At 45.2% G+C, this 19,898-nt stretch overlaps 1 protein-coding gene and 1 long non-coding RNA gene across 3 annotated transcripts in view; one reads left to right on the top strand and one right to left on the bottom strand.

Moving 5' to 3' along the window:
- LOC310849354 overlaps positions 1 to 19,898 on the top strand; it is a 561,267-nt gene that overhangs the window by 198,293 nt on the left and 343,076 nt on the right. The gene's annotated exons all lie outside the window — the stretch shown is intronic.
- The window catches only part of TRAPPC9 (trafficking protein particle complex subunit 9), a 278,332-nt gene continuing 267,773 nt past the window's right edge, over positions 9,340 to 19,898 (bottom strand). For both annotated transcript variants that reach the window (XM_083749026.1, XM_083749027.1), the window contains 2 exons: positions 14,901 to 15,124; positions 9,340 to 11,407 (listed from right to left, as the gene is read on the bottom strand). In XM_083749026.1, the coding sequence (XP_083605152.1) occupies positions 11,228 to 11,407; positions 14,901 to 15,124 (404 nt within the window). In that variant the 3' untranslated portion in view covers positions 9,340 to 11,227. The remainder of the gene's footprint in view (positions 11,408 to 14,900; positions 15,125 to 19,898) is intronic.

The raw sequence follows: 19,898 nt of genomic DNA, 5'->3' as shown, positions 1-19,898 counted from the left end.
CCATTTTGTCCTTACAACCACTTACCACTTTGCAAGGTGAGATAGGGCAGAAACAGACTCCAGGGTCACCCAGTGAGCTTCATGGCTGATTGGGGATTTGAACCCTTGTCTCCCAGGTCCTTGTCCGACTCTCTAATCACTAAACCACACTGGCTCCTTCTTTCTGGGTTTTTCTACGTGTGAGCCTTTTGAGACCCGGTTGTTGACGATGTTGTGAAAAGCTAGTAATAAATAAGTAAAGCATGCTGTTATATGACCTGTAAAAAGGTAAAGAGACCCCTGATCATTAGGTCCAGTCGTGGGGTTGCGGCGCTCATCTCGCTTTACTGGCCGAGGGAGCCGGCGTACAGCTTCTGGGTCATGTGGCCAGCATGACTAAGCCGCTTCTGGCAAACCAGAGCAGAGCATGGAAACACCGTTTACCTTCCTGCCAGAGCGGTGCCTATTTATCTACTTGCACTTCCGAGAACAATTACAGACTATGAGATGCTTGCTTGTGAGAGTGGACAGATGCACTCTGGTCCGCTTGTGGGCTTCCAAAAGTGGTCTTTTTGGCCACTGAGAGAACAGGATTCTGGAATGGAGATGCGCCATCCAGCAGGACTCTTCTTTTTTTTTTTAAAAAAAAAATAAATTTGTTTTTATTAAATATTTTTTGTGATACCAAACAAACAAATAAACAAGGGAAAGTACATGTAGAGTCTCCCCTTTCAATGCATACAGTTTGTTTGCATTTGTTGCATTTGTTATGGTAATAATAATAATAATATATAATAATTTATTATTTATACCCCGCCCATCTGGCTGAGTTTCCCCAGCTACTCTGGGCAGCCCCCAATCGAGTGCTAAAAACAATACAGCATTAAATATTAAAAACTCCCCTAAACAGGGCTGCCTTCAAATGTCTTTTAAAAATAGGATAGCTGCATATTTCCTTGATATCTGATGGGAAGGCGTTCCACAGGGCAGGCGCCACCACCGAGAAGGCCCTCTGCCTTGTTCCCTGTAACCTCGCTTCTTGTAGTGCGGGAACCGCCAGAAGGCCCTTGGCGCTGGAACTCAGTGTCTGGGCTGAACGATGGGGGTGGAGACGCTCCTTCAGGTATACTGAACCGAGGCCATTTAGGGCTTTAAAGGTCAGCACCAACACTTTGAATTGTGCTTGGAAACATACTGGGAACCAATGAAGATCTTTCAGACCAGTGTTTCAGGACCAGTGTTATATGGCCTCGGCGGCCACTCCCAGTCACCAGTCTAGCTGCCGCATTCTGGATTAATTACAGTTTCCGGGTCACCTTCAAAGGTAGCTCCACGTAGAGCGCATTGTAGTAGCCCAAGAGGGAGATAACTAGAGCATGGAACACTATTGTCATAGATTTGGGGGGAAAGAGAGAGGGGAGGAGGGTCTTTTCGTTCCATTGCCTAGTGTTTGTGCAGGGTTCTTATGACAGCGTCCTGTGGGTAAGTCCTTTATTTATACAGTTATTTGTTTTTATTGGTGTTGTGATGTTCTCCTAAGGTTGCCTGAGAGGGCCAGCAAAGGGAAGGGGAGTTCCAAGAGTGGAGCTTGAAGGAAAGCTGCAGAGAAGAAAGTTGAAAAGAGGGGACAAGAAGCTGGAAAGAGACATGAGGAAGGAGATAGAGAGGAAAGAAGGAATAAAGGCTCATAGTTTGAGCCTGCCAGACTGAAAAGACCTGATGTGGGCAGGCAAGGCCAGGATGGAAATTGCCACTAGACTAGCAACAGAGATAATTCATTGGTTCATTCAACAAACCCACAGTTTCCCAGTAACCAGCACTGGTCTGAGTTGGGTCACTGTGGGGAACTTTGGATGTATTTATTTTATTATTCGCCTGTCTTGTTGTTTCTTCCTCAATATTTTTTATTGATACTTTTTCATCATACAACACAATAAACAAAACAAGTAATCTAAAAAGAGACAGGGTGAAGTAAATACAAAACCTTCTCTCAAATGAGCCCAGGAAAGAAGAGTTAAGAAATATAGCTCTCTATTTCTCATTACTGCTGCTTCCGTTTCTTTCTTTCTTTTCCCCATAAAATTTTATTAAGGTTTCTCATAATGCAATGCTATATAAAAAAAACTAATCTAAATGAAAACAGAAGCAGAAAAAAAGAAAACGCAAGTCCTCTCTCACAGGTATTCAATGTCTTTTTAATATTTTGTTGGAAGCCACCCAGAGTGGCTGGGGAAACACAGCCAGATGGGCAAGGTATAAATATCATCATCATCTTCATCATCATCACCCTTGGCTCACACAGAAAGGGGTAGACCCTCGCAGCTCTCACCTGAGAGCTACCTTTTCTTCTCCCAGCCTCCCACCCTGGGAGACCCTGCCTATTACATAGGGTCCTTCAGCAACCAGCCAGCCCCTCCCCCCAGCGACCCAGAGTAAAGGAATATTTCTTTGCTTGCTGTGTTTATTTACTGGCCTCTACAACACAGTAAAAACCCCTCACTTTAGGTAAAGGTAAAGGGACCCCTGACCATTAGGTCCAGTCGTGGCCGACTGTGGGGTTGCGGCACTCATCTCGCTTTATCGGCCGAGGGAGCCGGCATACAGCTTCCAGGTCATGTGGCCAGCATGACCAGAGCACGGAAATGCCGTTTACCTTCCCGCCGGAGCGGTACCTATTTATCTACTTGCACTTTTTTGGCGTGCTTTCGAACTGCTAGGTTGGCAGGAGCAGGGACCGAGCAATAGGAGCTCATCCCGTCGTGGGGATTTGAACCGCCGACCTTCTGATCAGCAAGTCCTAGGCTCAGTGGTTTAACCCACAGCACCACCCATGTCCCTAATTAAAACATTTCCCCCCCTTCAACTCTGATAACAAGTGGTCCCTGGCCACTGGCCGTAATGGGCACTGCAGTTCAGAAATCTGGACTGGGCTTTGCTCCGAAGCCTCTAGATCAGCTTGCCCCATGTGTCAAGGCAGTCTCTGAAAGCCCTCATACATATTCCCCTGCCCTCTGCACTGGAGTAGACCTAAGAGAAGGTCTCGGTGGTGGGACCCCATTTGCGGAATGACCTCACTGAGAACCTAATTTTTATTTTTGGCCCTAGGCAAAGCCTTTGCGAAAATTATTCCTGTTCTTCTTGTCCTGATTTGAGTGTTTATTTTTTACCAATTGCATGCTGCCTTATTCCTAGGTAAGGTTTTGCCCCTCCCACAGGGGAAAACCCTTTTTTTGAAGAGCAGGACATACGTTTTATAAAGAAAAGACTTATCTGGATTCTGTGGACCTCAGGCTTACGCACCACAGACACCTCCCCGCTGTCGTCATCAATGAAGCCTGCTGCGTAATCCCCAGGCAGTTGCAGAAAAACACCATCAAGAGAGCAAATTTCATTTATTAAAAGTATAGCAATTCTTTTCTGTGTGTGCGCGCGCGTTTGGTTTGTTTTTTTTAAACAAACACCTTCCTGGATAAAATTGCTGCCCTACCACATCGTGCCTTCCCAAATGAAAGCTTTTCATATTCAATATAAGGAACAATCCATCATTGCATTGTGCTTCCTTATAGCCTTCTCAGTGTTTATTCCGCAGAGGGAGGGAAAGAGAAGAGGCTTGAATATGTATGAAGAATTTCATAATGTTGAAGTACAGCACAGCCACAGACTGCTCAGAGCTCTGTTCATAAACACAAGGAAGGCTGCCTTGGACCAATTCAGTCCTCCCTTCTTGACTAACTCTTGTAAATTGCTCCCGGTACAAACTGATGACACAGCCTCGTCTGGTTGCTTTTTATAGTTTCACAGTTCGGAGAAGGAGAGAGAGGAAATGGTCCCTTGGGGACCAGCGGCCACTGTATGTCATACATGATGCATTTATGTACAGTTTGCCCATTGTGCAGATGGATTTGTATTGCTAATATTTCAGACTGTCGAGAGAAATGAGTCCTGTTTGGAAGAGGACCATTGGATGGCATAGATTTTTAATCTGATGTTGCAGTAGTAGCAGCTTTGGGCTGGTTGCCTTTCGTCTCCTGCCAAGATAATCTCCACCTCACCCTCCAGAAAGTGGTTTCTTAAGCAGAGAGGGGGGAAAGCAGAAATTCCTCCCCCCTAATGGATGGCAGAGAGATGTTTAAAAGGGTAGAACATATTCTGGCTCTGGGCTTGTGGTATAATAATATACTGCTATTACACTTTACAACGCTTTTTAAAAAAATCATTGTGTTTCTCAAAGGAGGTGGGGGAGAATTCATTTCTAAGCAGGAGTTGTCCGGCCTCATGCCTGCATGGGAAATCAACTCCCATCGTTATGAGTAGGTTTTTAGCCTTTCCTCCCCTCTCCACCCCCAACGTTTTGCAAAGGAACCAGAGGATATTTATTTATTTAAACTGAGGAATTACTATTCTTATTCACTCAGCCTGCTTTTCTTATACCATCAAGGGAGTCTTCAGTGCGCCCCCTCTCTTTGTGCTGAAGCGAATTGATTAACCTCAGCTATTACTTTTTTATTCCATTATTAGTAATTTAAAATATACTGATCACAGTTTCTGACGCTCCTTCTCTCAGATGCTGAAGTGCTTAAGCCAGTCTAGAGGGCTAGTATCCCTGCAAATTTCATCCACTCCTGTTCAAAGGGAAAAGAACATTTTCTAAATTCCTCCTAATTTTTGGATAAGATTGAGCTTCATGAAGAGGATCACAGGGTGGTTTACAATCCCAAAACACAAAAGTGCATACCATAGTAACAAACAAAAGCAATAACCCCTACACACTCACACACACAGAGTTTAAAATGGCATTGATTGTTTAATTGGGCAAAGGCTTGGGAAAAGAAGAATGTTTTTGCCTGGCACCTAAAGATATGTAATGAAGGCACCAGGCAAGTCTCCCTGGGGAGAGCATTCCACAAATGGGAAGCCACTACAGAAAAGGCCCGTTCTCATGTTCCTGCCTTCCAGACATCTCATGGAGGAGCTGCAGATGATTAATGCAGGGTCTGGGATGGGGAGCACTGAACTGGCTCCACTGGTGCAGGGTGACAAACACATACAAAAAATCCCTCCCCAGCATGGAAGCAGTTCTGATACTCGAAAGGGAGCACATGAAGAGTCAGGGGCAGAGTGGCCTGCAGTAGCTTCCTACTGAATACCACAACAAGCAAGGACACTGTGCTTTGTTGGAATCCCTCTGCTCAAAGATTTTTTGCAAAGTGATGCCGAGCTTTCAAATTACGGGCAGTTAATGAAAATGGATCAGCACTAGCTGTTATGTGAGCCTTACTTCACACATTCAATAGGCTCATTAAGATGATGTTTTGTTGTCTCTGTCTGAGATCTGTGCTCCATCTTGCTATTGGACTCTCTGGTCAGGTATTTTGTGGGTTGACCATAGCATTTGGAATTAGTAATGCTAATAATGCATCTCCGGGCTCTGCTTGCAAGTGTGTTGCTGCACCCACACTTGACAACACCCCCCCCCCCCGTCAAAAGAAATGTGTATTTTGCTAGAGGAATAAAAATGCATTCCCCTGCAGAATCCCTGAGTTGCATCAAGCTAGAGAGAAAACTGTGCTGCAGAAGCAGATAGTGCTGCAAAATTTCCAATCTCAAGAGTATTGGATGGTGAGCGTTTGGACATCTTCCAAAAGCAGAGCTAGTGCACTGTCAGTCTCAATTAAAGATGCATTTCCATAAGGAATATGCTTCTACTTTCATAGAATAATATAATAGAATCATAGAATTGTAGAGTTGGGAAGGACCTGAGGGTCATCTAGTCCAAACCCCTACAGCGCAGGAATCTCAAGCATCCATTAAGTAATTCATCAACTACTCATCTCCCACAGATTTGGCAGAAGACGTCTTGCAAAAAGGTTGTCCAGCCCAGCACTCCAGCAGCCATTATGATACCTCTGAAAGCTCACAATCAAGGTAGGAAGGTGGCTTACCTTTTCCCCCCTCTTTGTCACCAACATCGGAGGTATTATTGGTATCCGTCTGTCTCAAGAGACAATGGGGGCTTCCATGGGGCACAGACCTAGACAGTGTGCATGGAAGTTCTAGGTTGCACAGATGAAGAAGAGGAGTTTGGATTTGATATCCCGCCTTTCACTCCCCTTCAGGAGTCTCAAAGCAGCTAACATTCTCCTTTCCCTTCCTCCCCCACATCGAACTCTCTGTGAGGTGAGTGGGGCTGAGAGACTTCAGAGAAGTGTGACTTGCCCAAAGTCACCCAGCAGCTGCATGTGGAGGAGCGGGGACACGAACCCGGTTCACCAGATTATGAGACTACCTCTCTTAACCACTACACCACACTGGTTATAACAAGACCCTCCTCTCGGAATCACTGATGTGGTCCAAAGGAAAGCAGAGCAATAAGTTTGGCATCACCTTGGTTGCAGGAGTTACCAGAAGGAGGCGCACAAGGCCCCACACAACCATCTTAGGGGCTCTGTTCCGGATTTATGTAGAGATTTATGTAGAGATTTATGTAGAGAAGATATCCCGCAAGGAAGAGGAGGTTTAGGATTCGTTTTCCTTCTTGAGATGGGCTCCCTTCCCAGGTCAACAAGAACTATCTTTCCCCTTACTCCCTCTACAGCATGAGCACAAACTGCCTAGACCCACTATTGGTCTCAATCCACCAGAGCCTGTCTTTGCATGCAGGTGAATACTGCCTCTAGATATGGAGGCTATGTTTAGCTGCTGATGGATCTACTCCAGGGGATGGGAGTCTGGTCTGGAGCCTGCATGTGGCCATGTAGACAACTATAACCGACCCAGGGGAACCTTCCAAGCCACATACCTTCATATCCTTCCGGGCTAGAATGTGTTCTTCAACTCTGATAAAGTCTCTTCCTTGCCTGGATGGGGGGCAGAGATGGGTGCACGAGTGTGTGCAGCCTAGGTAGCATTCTTTGCTCTGCTTACTTTTGCTTCTGGCCCCACCCCACCCCCGGCTTTTGAATCCTGCACCCCACCCAAGATTAGCTAGATGGAGTTGTGATGCCTGGGGTGCAAAAGGTTTCATTAACCCTAATCTACTCTGTAAGGTTTCCCCCCGCTTTCTTAAATGCATCAAATGTAGCGTTTTTCACTGTATCTTGTGTTAGGAAATGCTATCAGTCATGAAACCTCATGTTGTCACACATAATTAAAAGCTCCTGTGAGACTGAAGCATCCACCTGCTGGAGGTGGTGTCAGAGACCTGCTGTGTGCTGGAATGAATCACTGCTCTGGCCCTGCCACCTTCCACTCAGTCTTCATTAAGGGCAGTTTTCCCCGCTGTCTTACTGCATTAGGTGTGATCGGATAAGTCAATTATTCCCAGCACAATTACCCGCTTCGAGGAGGCTGGCCGCTACATCTCTGAATGAATCACTGTTCAGGGCTTCTCTCTGTCGCGTTGCTTTTTGCTGGGAGCAGAGACTGGCTTGAATTGGGTGTGGCTGGGTCACAGCCAACTCAGGCTTGGGGGAGATAAAATAGCTCTGGGTTGCGAGTATATGTTCAATCCCCAGCAGCTACTCTGGTCAAAACTACCAGGCAGCAGGTAATGGAAAAGGCCTCTGCGTGAAACTCCTGGGAGCTACCAATCAGACGAAACAACACTGGGTCAGACAGACAAGTTTAAGATAGCTTCCGATGTTCCTCAGTCCCTGAAGATGACAAACACCCATCTAAGGGCATAAAGTCATTCTCAGCATCTAAAAAGTGGCTTCTGAGGCCAACGAAGACATTACAAAATAAAGAATTATTTTTTAAAAAGGTGCTATGTATGCTCTAAACTCCCGTTAAATATTTAAACGAGGCCAAAACATTGCCAGATATGTCCCCAGCTGCCCTGCATGTGACGCGGCTAATCAAATTTCCCAGATTTGGCCACTAACATCTGTTTGTTTTGTGATCTGCATCTGATACTCCCACAAATGGCTGCGCTTCTTGCTGCCTTCAAAGCAGGAGGGTGATGTCAATTTTTCAATCAGCAGAGGCTAGTTAAAAAGCAATAATGATGATGGCTGACACATTTCCATTAATGTACAAGATGTACACAGAGATAGATCACAGGGCTGCAGCTGCCAGAATAGTACAATGTGGCCCAAGGGGCCTGCAGCGAGAGGAACTGGAAAACAATGCTCTTTATTGGGTTTTCAGGCTGCTTCATAGTCTCAGGAGGGCCAAGGAACCTTTAAAATGGACCCAACAACATACAAAACCATAAATAAGAGCAGCTATTAAAACACTATATAAGGAGATGGAATGTGTTTGTTAGCGAAGGACCACACCGGGCTGAAGACCAGCTGACATACTACTTTCCCATTAGATGCCATCTTGGTGGCCAGAATACCACCCTGGCTCCTCTGACTCTTTTGTGCTGCTCTCAAGCATCTTCATAGGGCTTCCCCAGGAAACCCTGCGCCCATGGATCAGATCTGTCTCTCTTGCATTCTGCTGCCCTTAACAACCACCAGTGGATATTCATTCATCTGACCTCATGGTAAGGTCTCCAACCCAGAACAAGGGTCCTGCACAAATTTACACTCATGCCTTCCGAAGTTTCATGCTCACGCCTTTCACATTGCTCCTGCATTGCCGAGGTCTTTATTCTTTCATCCCATATACCTGCTATCTCAACCTTAAAGGTAAAGGGACCCCTGACCACTAGGTCCAGTCATGACCGACTCTGGGGTTGCAGTGCTCATCTTGTTTTATCGGCCGAGGGAGCCAGTGTACAGCTTCCGGGTCATGTGGTCAGCATGACTAAGCCGCTTCTGGCGAACCAGAGCAGTGCACAGAAATGCTGTTTACCTTCCCGCTGGAGCAGTACCTATTTATCTACCTGCAATTTGACGTGATTTCGAACTGCTAGGTTGGCAGGAGCAGGGACCGAGCAATGGGAGCTCACCCCGTTGTGGAGATTCGAACTGCCAAACTTCTGATCGGCAAGTCCTAGGCTCTGTGGTTTAACCCACAGCGCCACCCCCGTCCCTCTAACCTTAAGCTTAGCCAAATCTGTGTGCAGCCATATTTGCTTGCATTCTTACCACATATCCCAGGGCTTCTCTCCCCCTCCTCCTCCTCCTTTGTTTTTAGACTATAAGCTCCTTAAAGCAGGAAACATTTCCTATAAAGACATGGTGGTGATTGTCGCTTTTAAAAAAAACCTATTGGTCCATATGCATCTACTGTTTTCTTTATTATTTAACAAGCCCAATTTCGCTAGATAAAATAGAGTGAAATTGAATTCCAGACCGAGGGGTAATTTGATACTGTTCTGTTAAGGCACAAGGTGATAACAGCAGCCGAGGTGTCACATAATTACAAGCAGTAAAACCACAGTGGAAAATCATACAGTGGAGGGAGGCAGATGGACAAATATTTATTTGGCAAGTTCAACTTAACATACGATTTGAGTTTCACCAGCATATATCAGCATATACACACAACGGACCAAATTCTGCTCTCAGTTTGTAACAGTTTTAAAACCAAAGAATGGTTTAACTCATCTAACTGGGGTTAACAGTTGATTTACAGGTGAAAGTTGGCCCATTACAGATTTGGAGGGGGGAAATCTGCCTACGTTTCCAGAAAAGGAGAAAGACCTGGAAAACAGTCTGCATTTAAACTCTATTGCAAGTGAAATTGTGGAATCTAATATGTTAATGGCTCAGAGATTAAGCGCAGCTGGGGTTACACCAGCTTCCTTCGGAATACAGATCTGTGAAATAACGCAATAGGAAATGTACTTCTGGCCAGAAACTTAACAATCTTCAGCGTTGCAAAGTTACCCTTTCTCACTCGGGAGCATGCAAGCAGGCAAACTGAGAGAGTGCCAAAGCAGATAATCCATTAAAGTTAACAAGGGGGAGGTTAGATCCTGCATTTCTGTAATGGAACAGACTTCAAAAGTCACCTTGCACAGAGTGGCATCTATTAGGAAGCAGATGTTGCCAGAGAGCAGCAGCGGAATGGACTGCAATCTGGAGAGAATGCATACACCTGCAGTTCAGAGCCGACACGTGCTGTTTCACAGGTATTATGGAAGAGTTCAGAAACGGAAGAGCAAAGATGATACAGAAATATTAGGCCATTTGTAAATGTTATCGGGCGCAATCAGGATAAGTGATCAGGATTAGTAGACGAGAGAGCACAATATTTTCTGGCCATCCAAGGCAAGGAGTAGGAGAAAGCTTGCCATTACACATCTGGCAACACGATGAAGAAAGCACAAAGTCACTTCTCTGGCTATTGGGTTAATGCTTCCTAGAAGGATAGACAGCCATCGTGAAATGAAGGTCAGTGCAGGGATTTTCAGCAGGCGATGTCTCTAGTTTCCCACTAGTCAGGCAACCTCTAAACAAAAGTGCACTGTCCTAACTTCTTGTCCCAGGAGTCCAGAGCACTGTGAGTTGATGCCAGATCAAAAGCTACATCGCATGAAAATGCGCACTTAGGGTACAAGGTGGTGTGAGGAGAAAGAGACTCTTCATGCAAATACCTGTGTCACTTGCTTAGAAGCAGTTCCTCTACCAAAAAAAGAGATATCCTTGCGATGCTGCCATTTAACATATGTGATTAACACCATTTTGAATTAATTCAGATCCCAATGTGCATATGACGAAGCCAACAGGAATTTACTTTCTGCTTCCTAATAACCAGCACACTCTGCGGTTGAAATATGAAGCACTTTTTTATGAAGCGTTTTCTGCGGTTGGTGTGGGTTTCATATTGCAAATGTGATCCTGCTGATTACACCAAAGTTTGCAGGTCAAAGGGGTTTGCATTACAAGCCTGCATTTCCGGTATATTTGAAGGTTTCTATAATATTGCTGAAAATTCAAGGAAGCGGCTTTAGGAATTCTGCCCATATTGCAAGAATGTATTGGATGCTCCCTACCTAGACAAGCATTAATATACTAGCCGTTAGTCCATTTTAAGTCTGCGTCTTAAAAACTGATTGCTAAAGCCCAATGCTGCATTTCAGCAACAATGTAAGATCTTTGGGGGAAAGAGAAAGGAATGTTATTCTGTAAGAATCATACACAAATAAGGAAAAATTGTGTTCCCTAGTATACTCATTCACTTCTTCTCAAATCAGCAGAACGAGCTTCCAGTAACTTCCAGCTAATTGTGGGAAGTATTTGAATGCATTTCATGGGGAGGGAGAGAAATGAAAAGCAACAAACTAAGGTCAAGTGGAGGCAACACCCAGCCTTCCTGAGCATGGCGACTCATGCAGTTTTACATGGTACATTTACATCTTAGTTTGGATCAGGGGCTGCGCAGCACGGATGTGAACGCTGGGCAGGCAAAACCAGGAGAGGGGAAGCTCCCTGCTGGAGTTGTCTTCGTGGAACTGGATGTTCAAGTAGAAATCGCCCGTGTACAGAAAGAGTAGGGCTCCAATGCACACCGAATTTTCTGTTGGCTTAACCTGCAAGAGATGGGAGGGAGGGAGTTATTTTAGTAGAATATTCATTATTTGTATGCTGCAGATCAATAGTATTGCAGAGTTGGAAGGGACCCTCAGGGTAATCAAGTAGATCATACATGAGAGAAGTCATCCGACCTCTGCTTAAAAACCTCCAGTGAAGAAGAGTCCCCACTTCCGGAGGGAGACCGTTCCACAGTCAAACAGCTCTTACAGCCAGAAAGTTCTTCCTGGTGTTGACAGGAAAGGAGATTCCGACAAACTTGAATCCACTGTTTGGTCCTACCCTCCAGAGCAGGAGAAGCTTGTTCCATCCTCCATGTGACAACCCTTTGAAGATCTCCACTCAGTCTCCTCTTTTCCAGGCTAAACAGACCCAACTCCCTCAACCACTGCTCATACTGTAAGACTTGGCTTCCAGACCGCTGATCATGTTCCTTCCAAACATTTTGGTGGGTGGCGGGGATAAAACTTTAAAAATTCAGCTGAGGATTATAGCTAAGTAGCAAAGCATTTACACACGGAAGGTTCCAGGTTCCAGGTTCAATATATCCAGGTGGAACTTGGGGAGGACTCCTGTCCGAGGCCCTGTAGTGAACATGGGTAACTGAGGGCCTGTCATTAGGAAGTGAAATGGGGTCACCTAAGGGCAGAAATTTCTACTTTCTTGGTGGGGACTCCTTATGTGTTAATAACATATAAGGTGGTGAATTAAAGGAAACCAATCATTTTTAAAAACCCCTAAATGGCCTACGAAACTCCAGGGTTTCCAAAATGTCAAGGTGTTTTTTCTTTTGTGAGTGGGGATGACAAAACTGGGGGTGGGGTGAGAAACAAGAGGGAACTGGCTTGCTCAATCAGTCTGCATTTGGGAGGAGAAGAGGGTTGACCGGGTGTTCGTGTGTGTGAACTTTGCTGCAGTTTATGGGGATGTATCCTGGAGTGAATAAAGATTCACCACAAAACTTTGTCATGGGTCCTATTTGTTCTTCCAAAATTCAGATGGATCACTGAAACCAAGCTCTGGTGTCCCTCTATTATTATAGATCCGATTGAAACTACAAGTCTGGAAAATATCAATGGTAAAAATGGGGACGCTTTGAAAGATGAGTTGCCGGTTGTTACAGACGGGATGAGAGCCGTGAAGAATTGCACTGGCTTGCTTGCTTTTAAATTGGCAAGCGCCCGGTCTGGTATAACATATTACTTGGGGGGGGGGGGGATATTGGCACAAAGTGAAAGGGTTATTACTAAAGTAGCTGGATTTAGGCAGCCCAGAGAATGCCAAAGGGAACATCAATCAAGGTAAAAGTGGGGGTTTGGGGGGGGGAGAACTGGGCTCTTTCATAGCTTTGATTCTGGAACAAAGAGCAGCAGTAGGCAGACAAGCGATTAAGCCATGAAGGCCCAAATTATTTTGTCAGGGTCACCCAGATATAGAACTTGAATAATCCAGATAGTAGAAACCGGAGAGCTACGCATCCTCTGCCTTTGGTGGCTGTTTTAGATATAGTGTAAGCAACCACCTGAGACAAAATCAGCTTAGCTTTTGGTCTAGCAATATTCCGTAAAGAGGTTTGGTTTGGATTTCCCTGACTGCTCTCTAAGGGCCTTTCGTTTATTACATCACACAGACCCAGGTTTGCTAATGAAAGCACACTCAACAAGAAGCACAGCCAATCTCGGCTTCCTAATGAGTGCGTGTGCATGAGATACATCTTCTCAAATACAAGGTTAACTTCACTCGCAGTTCAGATTTGCATTTCTAATGTGAAAAGAGCCCTTAAGTGCACAGTGGACATGGTTTCACAGAGATGAAATGTGTGACTCTGCTCCAATTCATCTTTTCTTCACCTCCTTTCAGAGGGTTAGTTTCCAGTTTCCAGCAGTGGCTGCCATAACAATATAACAAGAGCCACTACGTTCACCCAGTCAATGTGCAGGCAGCTGAAATCACCCATTAATGCAACATTCTCTCCTTCAGTTACTGCCTTGATGTCTTCCTTCATCTCTAGGGTTTGGGATGAGAGCAGCATCCATCACAATTCTGTGCATGTGTATATTCCTCTGCTCTGTCTATATTATAGAGCTCATATCCAAGGATAACCGTATTTCCCTGGTTCTCACTGTTCCACTAGTCTTCTTAGAAGTTTTATGTTCTCTTTTAGCACCAAGCACTCAAATTCCTCTATTACAGGTTAGAGGCTTATGGAATTAGCAGGTAAACACCAGAACACTGTGTTCCTTTCTCTTTGTGGAGCAATTTTTCTTGTGGCACTCTGGCCCCTTCAAACAGTTCTCACTTGTTTTTGTAGGCTCATTGCCAATGAGCCTACAATGAGCCATACTGTATCTCCAACTTGGAGAACCTCAAACATTTACTTAATGGTGGAGGCACCCCAAAGGGAATGATCCCTGCTTCCTCAAGGCTTTCTTCAAGAAATCAGCTGAAAAGCTGCTCTGCAATTATGATGGTGGTGGTGGTGATGTTGCTAGCACTCCAATTCAATTACAATTCATGTCAGAGAGGAAAATCGAACTCGGCAAACTTGGCTTAACTTGTACAGTTCAAACCACTCATCAAAGTGCACAAACATTTCCTTCCACAAGTGCTTCCCATAAGTACTTTGAGGAAGGAGGTCACCACTTGCCACTTTGCGACCTCTTTGCCATGTGTGGACCAGGATTCAAGCACGTTCGTGTAACTGGATGAGACTGGATAGCTCACTGGGTAGAGCACAAGACTCTTAATCCCAGGTTTGTGGGTTCGGGGCTCACGTTGGTTGGAAGACTGCTGCATTGCAGGGGGTTGGACTAGATTAACCCAAGGCCCCTTCCAATTCCACGATTCTATGATTCAGCAGGGGACCATGCATAAAACAGTAAATTCTAAACTGAAAGGTAGAATGCTATAGGAATTTCTTAAGTTTAGATTTTTAAAAGGTGGCTGATATAGGTACAGTGGTACCTCGGGTTACAGACGCTTCAGGTTACAGACACTTCAGGTTACAGACTCTGCTAACCCATAAATAGTACCTCGGGTTTAGAACTTTGCTTCAAGATGGGCCTATGCTGTACAGTGGTACCTCAGGTTAAGTACTTAATTCGTTCCAGAGGTCCGTACTTAACCTGAAACCGTTCTTAGCCTGAAGCACCACTTTAGCTAATGGGGCCTCCTGCTGCCGCCGTGCTGCTGCACGATTTCTGTTCTCATCCTGAAGCAAAGTACTTAACCTGAGGCAATATTTCTGGGTTAGCGGAGTCTGTAACCTGAAGCGTATGTAACCTGAATGAAGTGTGTGTAACCACTGTATCTCTTTTAGCATAAGCTCTGGGATACCCTCTAGGAAGCAGATATATCCAGCACTGAAGTCTACTTCTTGATCTATGATGCAATGGGTGAGGTATACCAAGATACCTTTCACAGAAAACTTGTGCTTATCTTTTCAACATTCTAACGCGGAACCAGACAGTGTATGGTCATTTATGGATTTACCGTATCGATATATAGGGTGTTGGATCCAACGAAAGTGATGCCATCTTGGAGGTCGTAGTTGTGGACGCCATTTTGGTAATCTTGGTAGGGGATCACCGTGAGCGAGAAGGGGCCTACGCTGCGCTTGCTCCAGTTGGTCAGCTTCACTTCCAGCTTCACCGTGTCCCCAACTGTGCAATCTGCTACAACATCGCAGTCACAGAGCTTTCCCTCCACCGACACATCTGTGAAGCAAAGGCACAAAATGACAAACTCAATAAGTTGTGCTTCAGGAACTTTGAATCCTTATCGGTCTCACTGCACCAAAATAAACCAACTAAAATTGGAAAGTTCACACGCCGGAACCACATCTACCCAGCAATGTATACAACATTTTTCTATACTGTGTAAACATTGACCTTTATCATCCTTTATCATGACTTTCAACACCTTGTGATTATGTCTGGGAGAAGACGCATGATGACTAATGAGTTTTGAATTGTTGGTTCTAGAACTAACACACTGGACATTTGGGCTATGCCAAGAATAAACCACCAGGTTTTCAGGGTGACTTTTAGGAGCAGAGTATGTGAAGCCAAATTTGCAATGTAACACATATATTCACCAGTACCCACTAAGCAAAAGAAAACAGCTTTCTAAATGCTACTATACTAAGAAAAGCTTGCCTGGGTTTTTTTTCCCCCAGCACACATGCAATCTGTTTTCCATTTTTTTACTCTGCAATATGAGTGGGAAGATGGAAGCATGCTTCTAAGGTACTGGAATATCTTTTATCGCAACCCTACTCACTAGCAGCTGTCTTCGCGAAGTCACACACATCTCTGGAAAAGAGGCTGAAAGTGACGTTTCTCCCACTTTGCACATGGTTCACGTTCAGGAGAGGAGTCACATAGATATCACACAGAATCACAGAGTTGGAAGGGGCCCTGAGAAACATCCAGCCCACCCCTTGCCAGGCAAGTATGTGCAACTGTCTCTTACGGGGATTGAACCTGTGACCTTGGGGTTATCAGCAGCACACCAACTGAGCTATCCAGCTAGTACCTGTTTTCAGCATCCCAAAAATAAAGAATTTTTTAATAAATAAATAAAATAAAATATAAAAAACCAGCTACCACCCCATCCTAGATCTCTGTGCACTCTATCCAAATGTCACAAAGCTGCATTTCTACATACTTTTGAAATGTTTCCTCTTGTGAAATGTATCACAGTGCCAAATGAGAAGTAATATAGCAGATCTGTGACCAGGACCTTGTGGGCATTTGGTTATTCACTGTGGGAACAGAATGTTGGACTAGGTGGACAACAGGGCTCTTTTATGTTCTTGCTAGTGCCAAACAACTGAAAATGGCATTCAGAATCGACAATAGGCTATTGATTTTAGAATGAATGGATTTTAGAATGTTGTGTTACTTTTATTGTTGTTAGCTGCTCTGAGACCGGCTTTGGCTGGGGAGGGCAGGATATAAATAAATTATTATTATTATTATTATTATTATTATTATTATTATTATTAAACCATTATTGAAAGCTAACCAGTCAGGTGGCCCATACAACCTGCACTCCAACAATGATGAACGAAACATAACTTTCCCTTTTCTTCTGTTGGTACCCAACATCACAACACATGCAACTGTTCTAAGCATCCTTCCTCCATAGCCAATTAAACTATAAAGGTCACAAGACAGTAACCTCTAATCAAACCAATTTATTTCATATTCTTCACAGCCAATTAGACTGATTGATTTAGGGTGTGTATGTGCAGAGGCACTAATTATTTCCTGAACTCAGCCGCAGTACTAGCCACCTATAAAAGTGTAAAGACAGCGGTTCCTGTCAAATTATCAAAGTATGTTTGCACAGGCCTATACGGGTAGCAGAACATCAAAAGTATTTCAAAGTTTCATTCTTCCCTTGACACAGAAAAAAACCCATTGCACCACATGGACCTCTTTTCATATTTTTCAGCAGCAAATGAAAGAGAGAGCTTCATGCACAGAGTCCAGTTGGTGTTGTTGCTACTTGCTAACACAGATGGCATATAAAAGCTGAAATTACTCTTGGTGTTGCTTTGGGAGTAAATCACTGTTGGCTCTAACATGCAGAAGCTCTACATCTTTAGTACAGCAGCCAAATGGTGAGTGCTATATTCATCTTGCTCGGATTCAGATATGTTTAAAAAAATGACCGTTAGCATTTCAGAAAACGAGAAGAAAGTGAAGTTGAGCATCACTGCAGAAAGTCAAATCAGAAGGGGAGGAACACAACAGATATGACTGCCTTTCACAGGAGGAAGAGTTGTGTGCAGCAGAGCACCATCAATGGACTGAACTGCACTGTCAAAAGAGCAAACCAGCCGTAAATCGCACTGTTCAAAGTTGGAGTTAACCCTTTATTAGTAAAAAGACGATCTTCACAAACTTGGCTGAGTGTCAAGGCTAATGAATACAGCAGCTCATCCCTGGTAGGTCTGGCCCCCTGAATCAGTTGCCAAGAGACTTTCTAAGTCCCTTCCCTTCCTCTCCAGGGCTTTCCCCAAGCAATTGTAGACTATGCCTGCATGCAGCCAAGCTCTCTTCTGCCCTTTTCATGCCTCTGCTGGTTCTGGGAGAGAAGTGGCAGAGGGGAGCTTGTCATAGCAGGAGGGGAAGACACCAATGACTCTTCACCATCTGTGCTTCTTGGCCTCCCTCATCCCACTCTCTTGCTTTAGCTTCAGCCTCTGATTCTGGACTTCTCTCTACCATAGACACTCCCTGCTCACTAAGCCCTGTTACCTCTTCAGCTGCCAACACCTCTTCTTCCCGGTCTTTTCCTTCTGCCCAATTATCATTGTGCCACCACCACTCTCTGGGCTCTGAGCCCTCTCTTGGTGGCAAGGGCTGAGGAAGGGGGGTGCGGTGGGGGAGAACCGCCCCGGGCGTCTTTGCTGAGCGGGTGACATTTGGCGTGCTGCCCGCCCGTGACTCCCAAGCCTACCCAGAGCCGTTGGAGGAAGGGGGCAGCTGCTCCGCTTTGCCAGCAGCATTCCCCTCTTCCCCCTTTGTTTTGACAGTGGGGGGAGGCTTGGGAGTCATGGACGGCGCACCGAATGTCCATCAGCCCCTGTGGGCTGCTCGCTCTGCCCCTGGCTGCAGGGCGTGCGCGCTGTTCCATGCACCCGAGCGGCTATCCCACATCTGGGAGGGAACCCTCCGTGCCCCTCGGGAGCACGCCCCCCACTTGGAAACGCGCCACCACTGCTATGCTCCACCACTGCTTGGCGGTTCCTCGGCTGGTTTTCTCCACTATTCCTCTGCGTCCAACCAGTCCATGACCTGCACAATGTGCTTATTCTCTGGCCTTCAACCTGAATCCGTGGAGAAAGATTGTGTCTGCCTTCATGTTTCACACCGTGCACAATCATTTCTCAGATCAGGCCACCTCTACACACTGAATGACTTGTTGTTGTTTTTTAGTCGTTTAGTCATGTCCGACTCTTCGTGACCCCATGGACCAGAGCACGCCAGGCACTCCTGTCTTCCACTGCCTCCCACAGTTTGGTCAAATCCATGCTGGTAGCCTCGAGAACACTATCCAACCATCTCGTCCTCTGTCATCCCCTTCTTCTTGTGCCCTCAATCTTTCCCAACATCAGGGTCTTTTCCAGGGAGTCTTCTCTTCTCATAAGGTGGCCAAAGTATTGGAGCCTCAGCTTCACGATCTATCCTTCCAGTGAGCATTCAAGGCTGATTTCCTTAAGAATGGATGCGTGTGATCTTCTTGCAGTCCATGGGACTCTCAAGAGTCTCCTCCAGCACCAGAATTCAAAGGCATCCATTCTTTGGCGATCAGCCTTCTTAATGGTCCAGCTCTCACTTCCATACATCACTACTGGGAAAACCATGGCTTTAACTATATGGACCTTTGTTGGCAAGGTGATGTCTCTGCTTTTTAAGATGCTGTCTAATGACTATACTGAATGACTATAAACACTTAAATGGGCTCAAGAACTGCTGAAGGCAGAAATGGCATTTCACTGAGGCCAGGCCTGTCAATGGCTCTTTGCCATGTTAGCTGAATGGGACCTCCAGGTTCAGAGATAGTATGGCAACCTTTGAAAACCATGTGCTGAGGAGGGTTGTTGTTTTCATGCTCTCCTGAGGGGCTTCCAGAAGCTTCTAGTTCATGGGTAGGCAAACTAAGACCCGGGAGCCGGAGCCGGCCCAATCGCCTTCTAAATCCTGCCAGCGGATGGTCTGGGAATCAGCGTGTTTTTACATGAGTAGAATGTGTCCTTTTATTTAAAATGCACCTCTAGGTTATTTGTGGGGCATAGGAATTCGTTCATTTTTTTTCCAAAATATAGTCCGGCCCCACACAAGGTCTGAGAGACAGTGGACTGGCCCCCTGCTGAAAAAGTTTGCTGACCCCTGAATCTAGTTGTTCATTGTTGGGAAGAGGATGTTGGGATACATAGGCCAGGGGTGGGAAAACCTTTCTGGGACCTCATGCTAGCAGCCTGCACACACTGTACACACCTACGTAATGCACACACAAATTCAAGACTCTCTCATCCTATGTACCAATTAGGTATTCATGATACTGCAGCTGGACAGAGGGAGAGGGTTCAATCGCATTACATTTTTACTGTAATCTTGAACATATACAGGAGTAAGCCTTTAAATCTTACTAAGAGTCATGCCTACTGACAGCTATTTGCTCTCCTCTCCACTGAAATATAAAATCAAAACCGATACTCACAGCGCACTGTAGAACCCTGCTGGTGTTAAGTGCCAACTTCTAGTAATTATAGCGACAACATTATGCTGCTATTTCTAATGCGACTTTATTATTAAGGAAGACCCCTTGCTTAAAAATAACAGCAAAGCAACAGGTATATCTAGGTGAGATGAATCACATGTATGGATAAAAAAAAGCTGTGAAATGTTTAAACAAGTGTTTCACTGCCATTATCGGCTCCTGTGTAGCGAGTTGTAAGAGCACACATTAAGCTCT

The sequence above is a fragment of the Podarcis gaigeae genome (genome assembly GCF_964106915.1).
Source record: "Podarcis gaigeae genome assembly, chromosome: 7".
In the NCBI taxonomy this organism is placed as follows: Eukaryota; Metazoa; Chordata; class Lepidosauria; order Squamata; family Lacertidae; genus Podarcis; species Podarcis gaigeae.
This window is presented reverse-complemented; position numbering and strand designations above follow the sequence as displayed.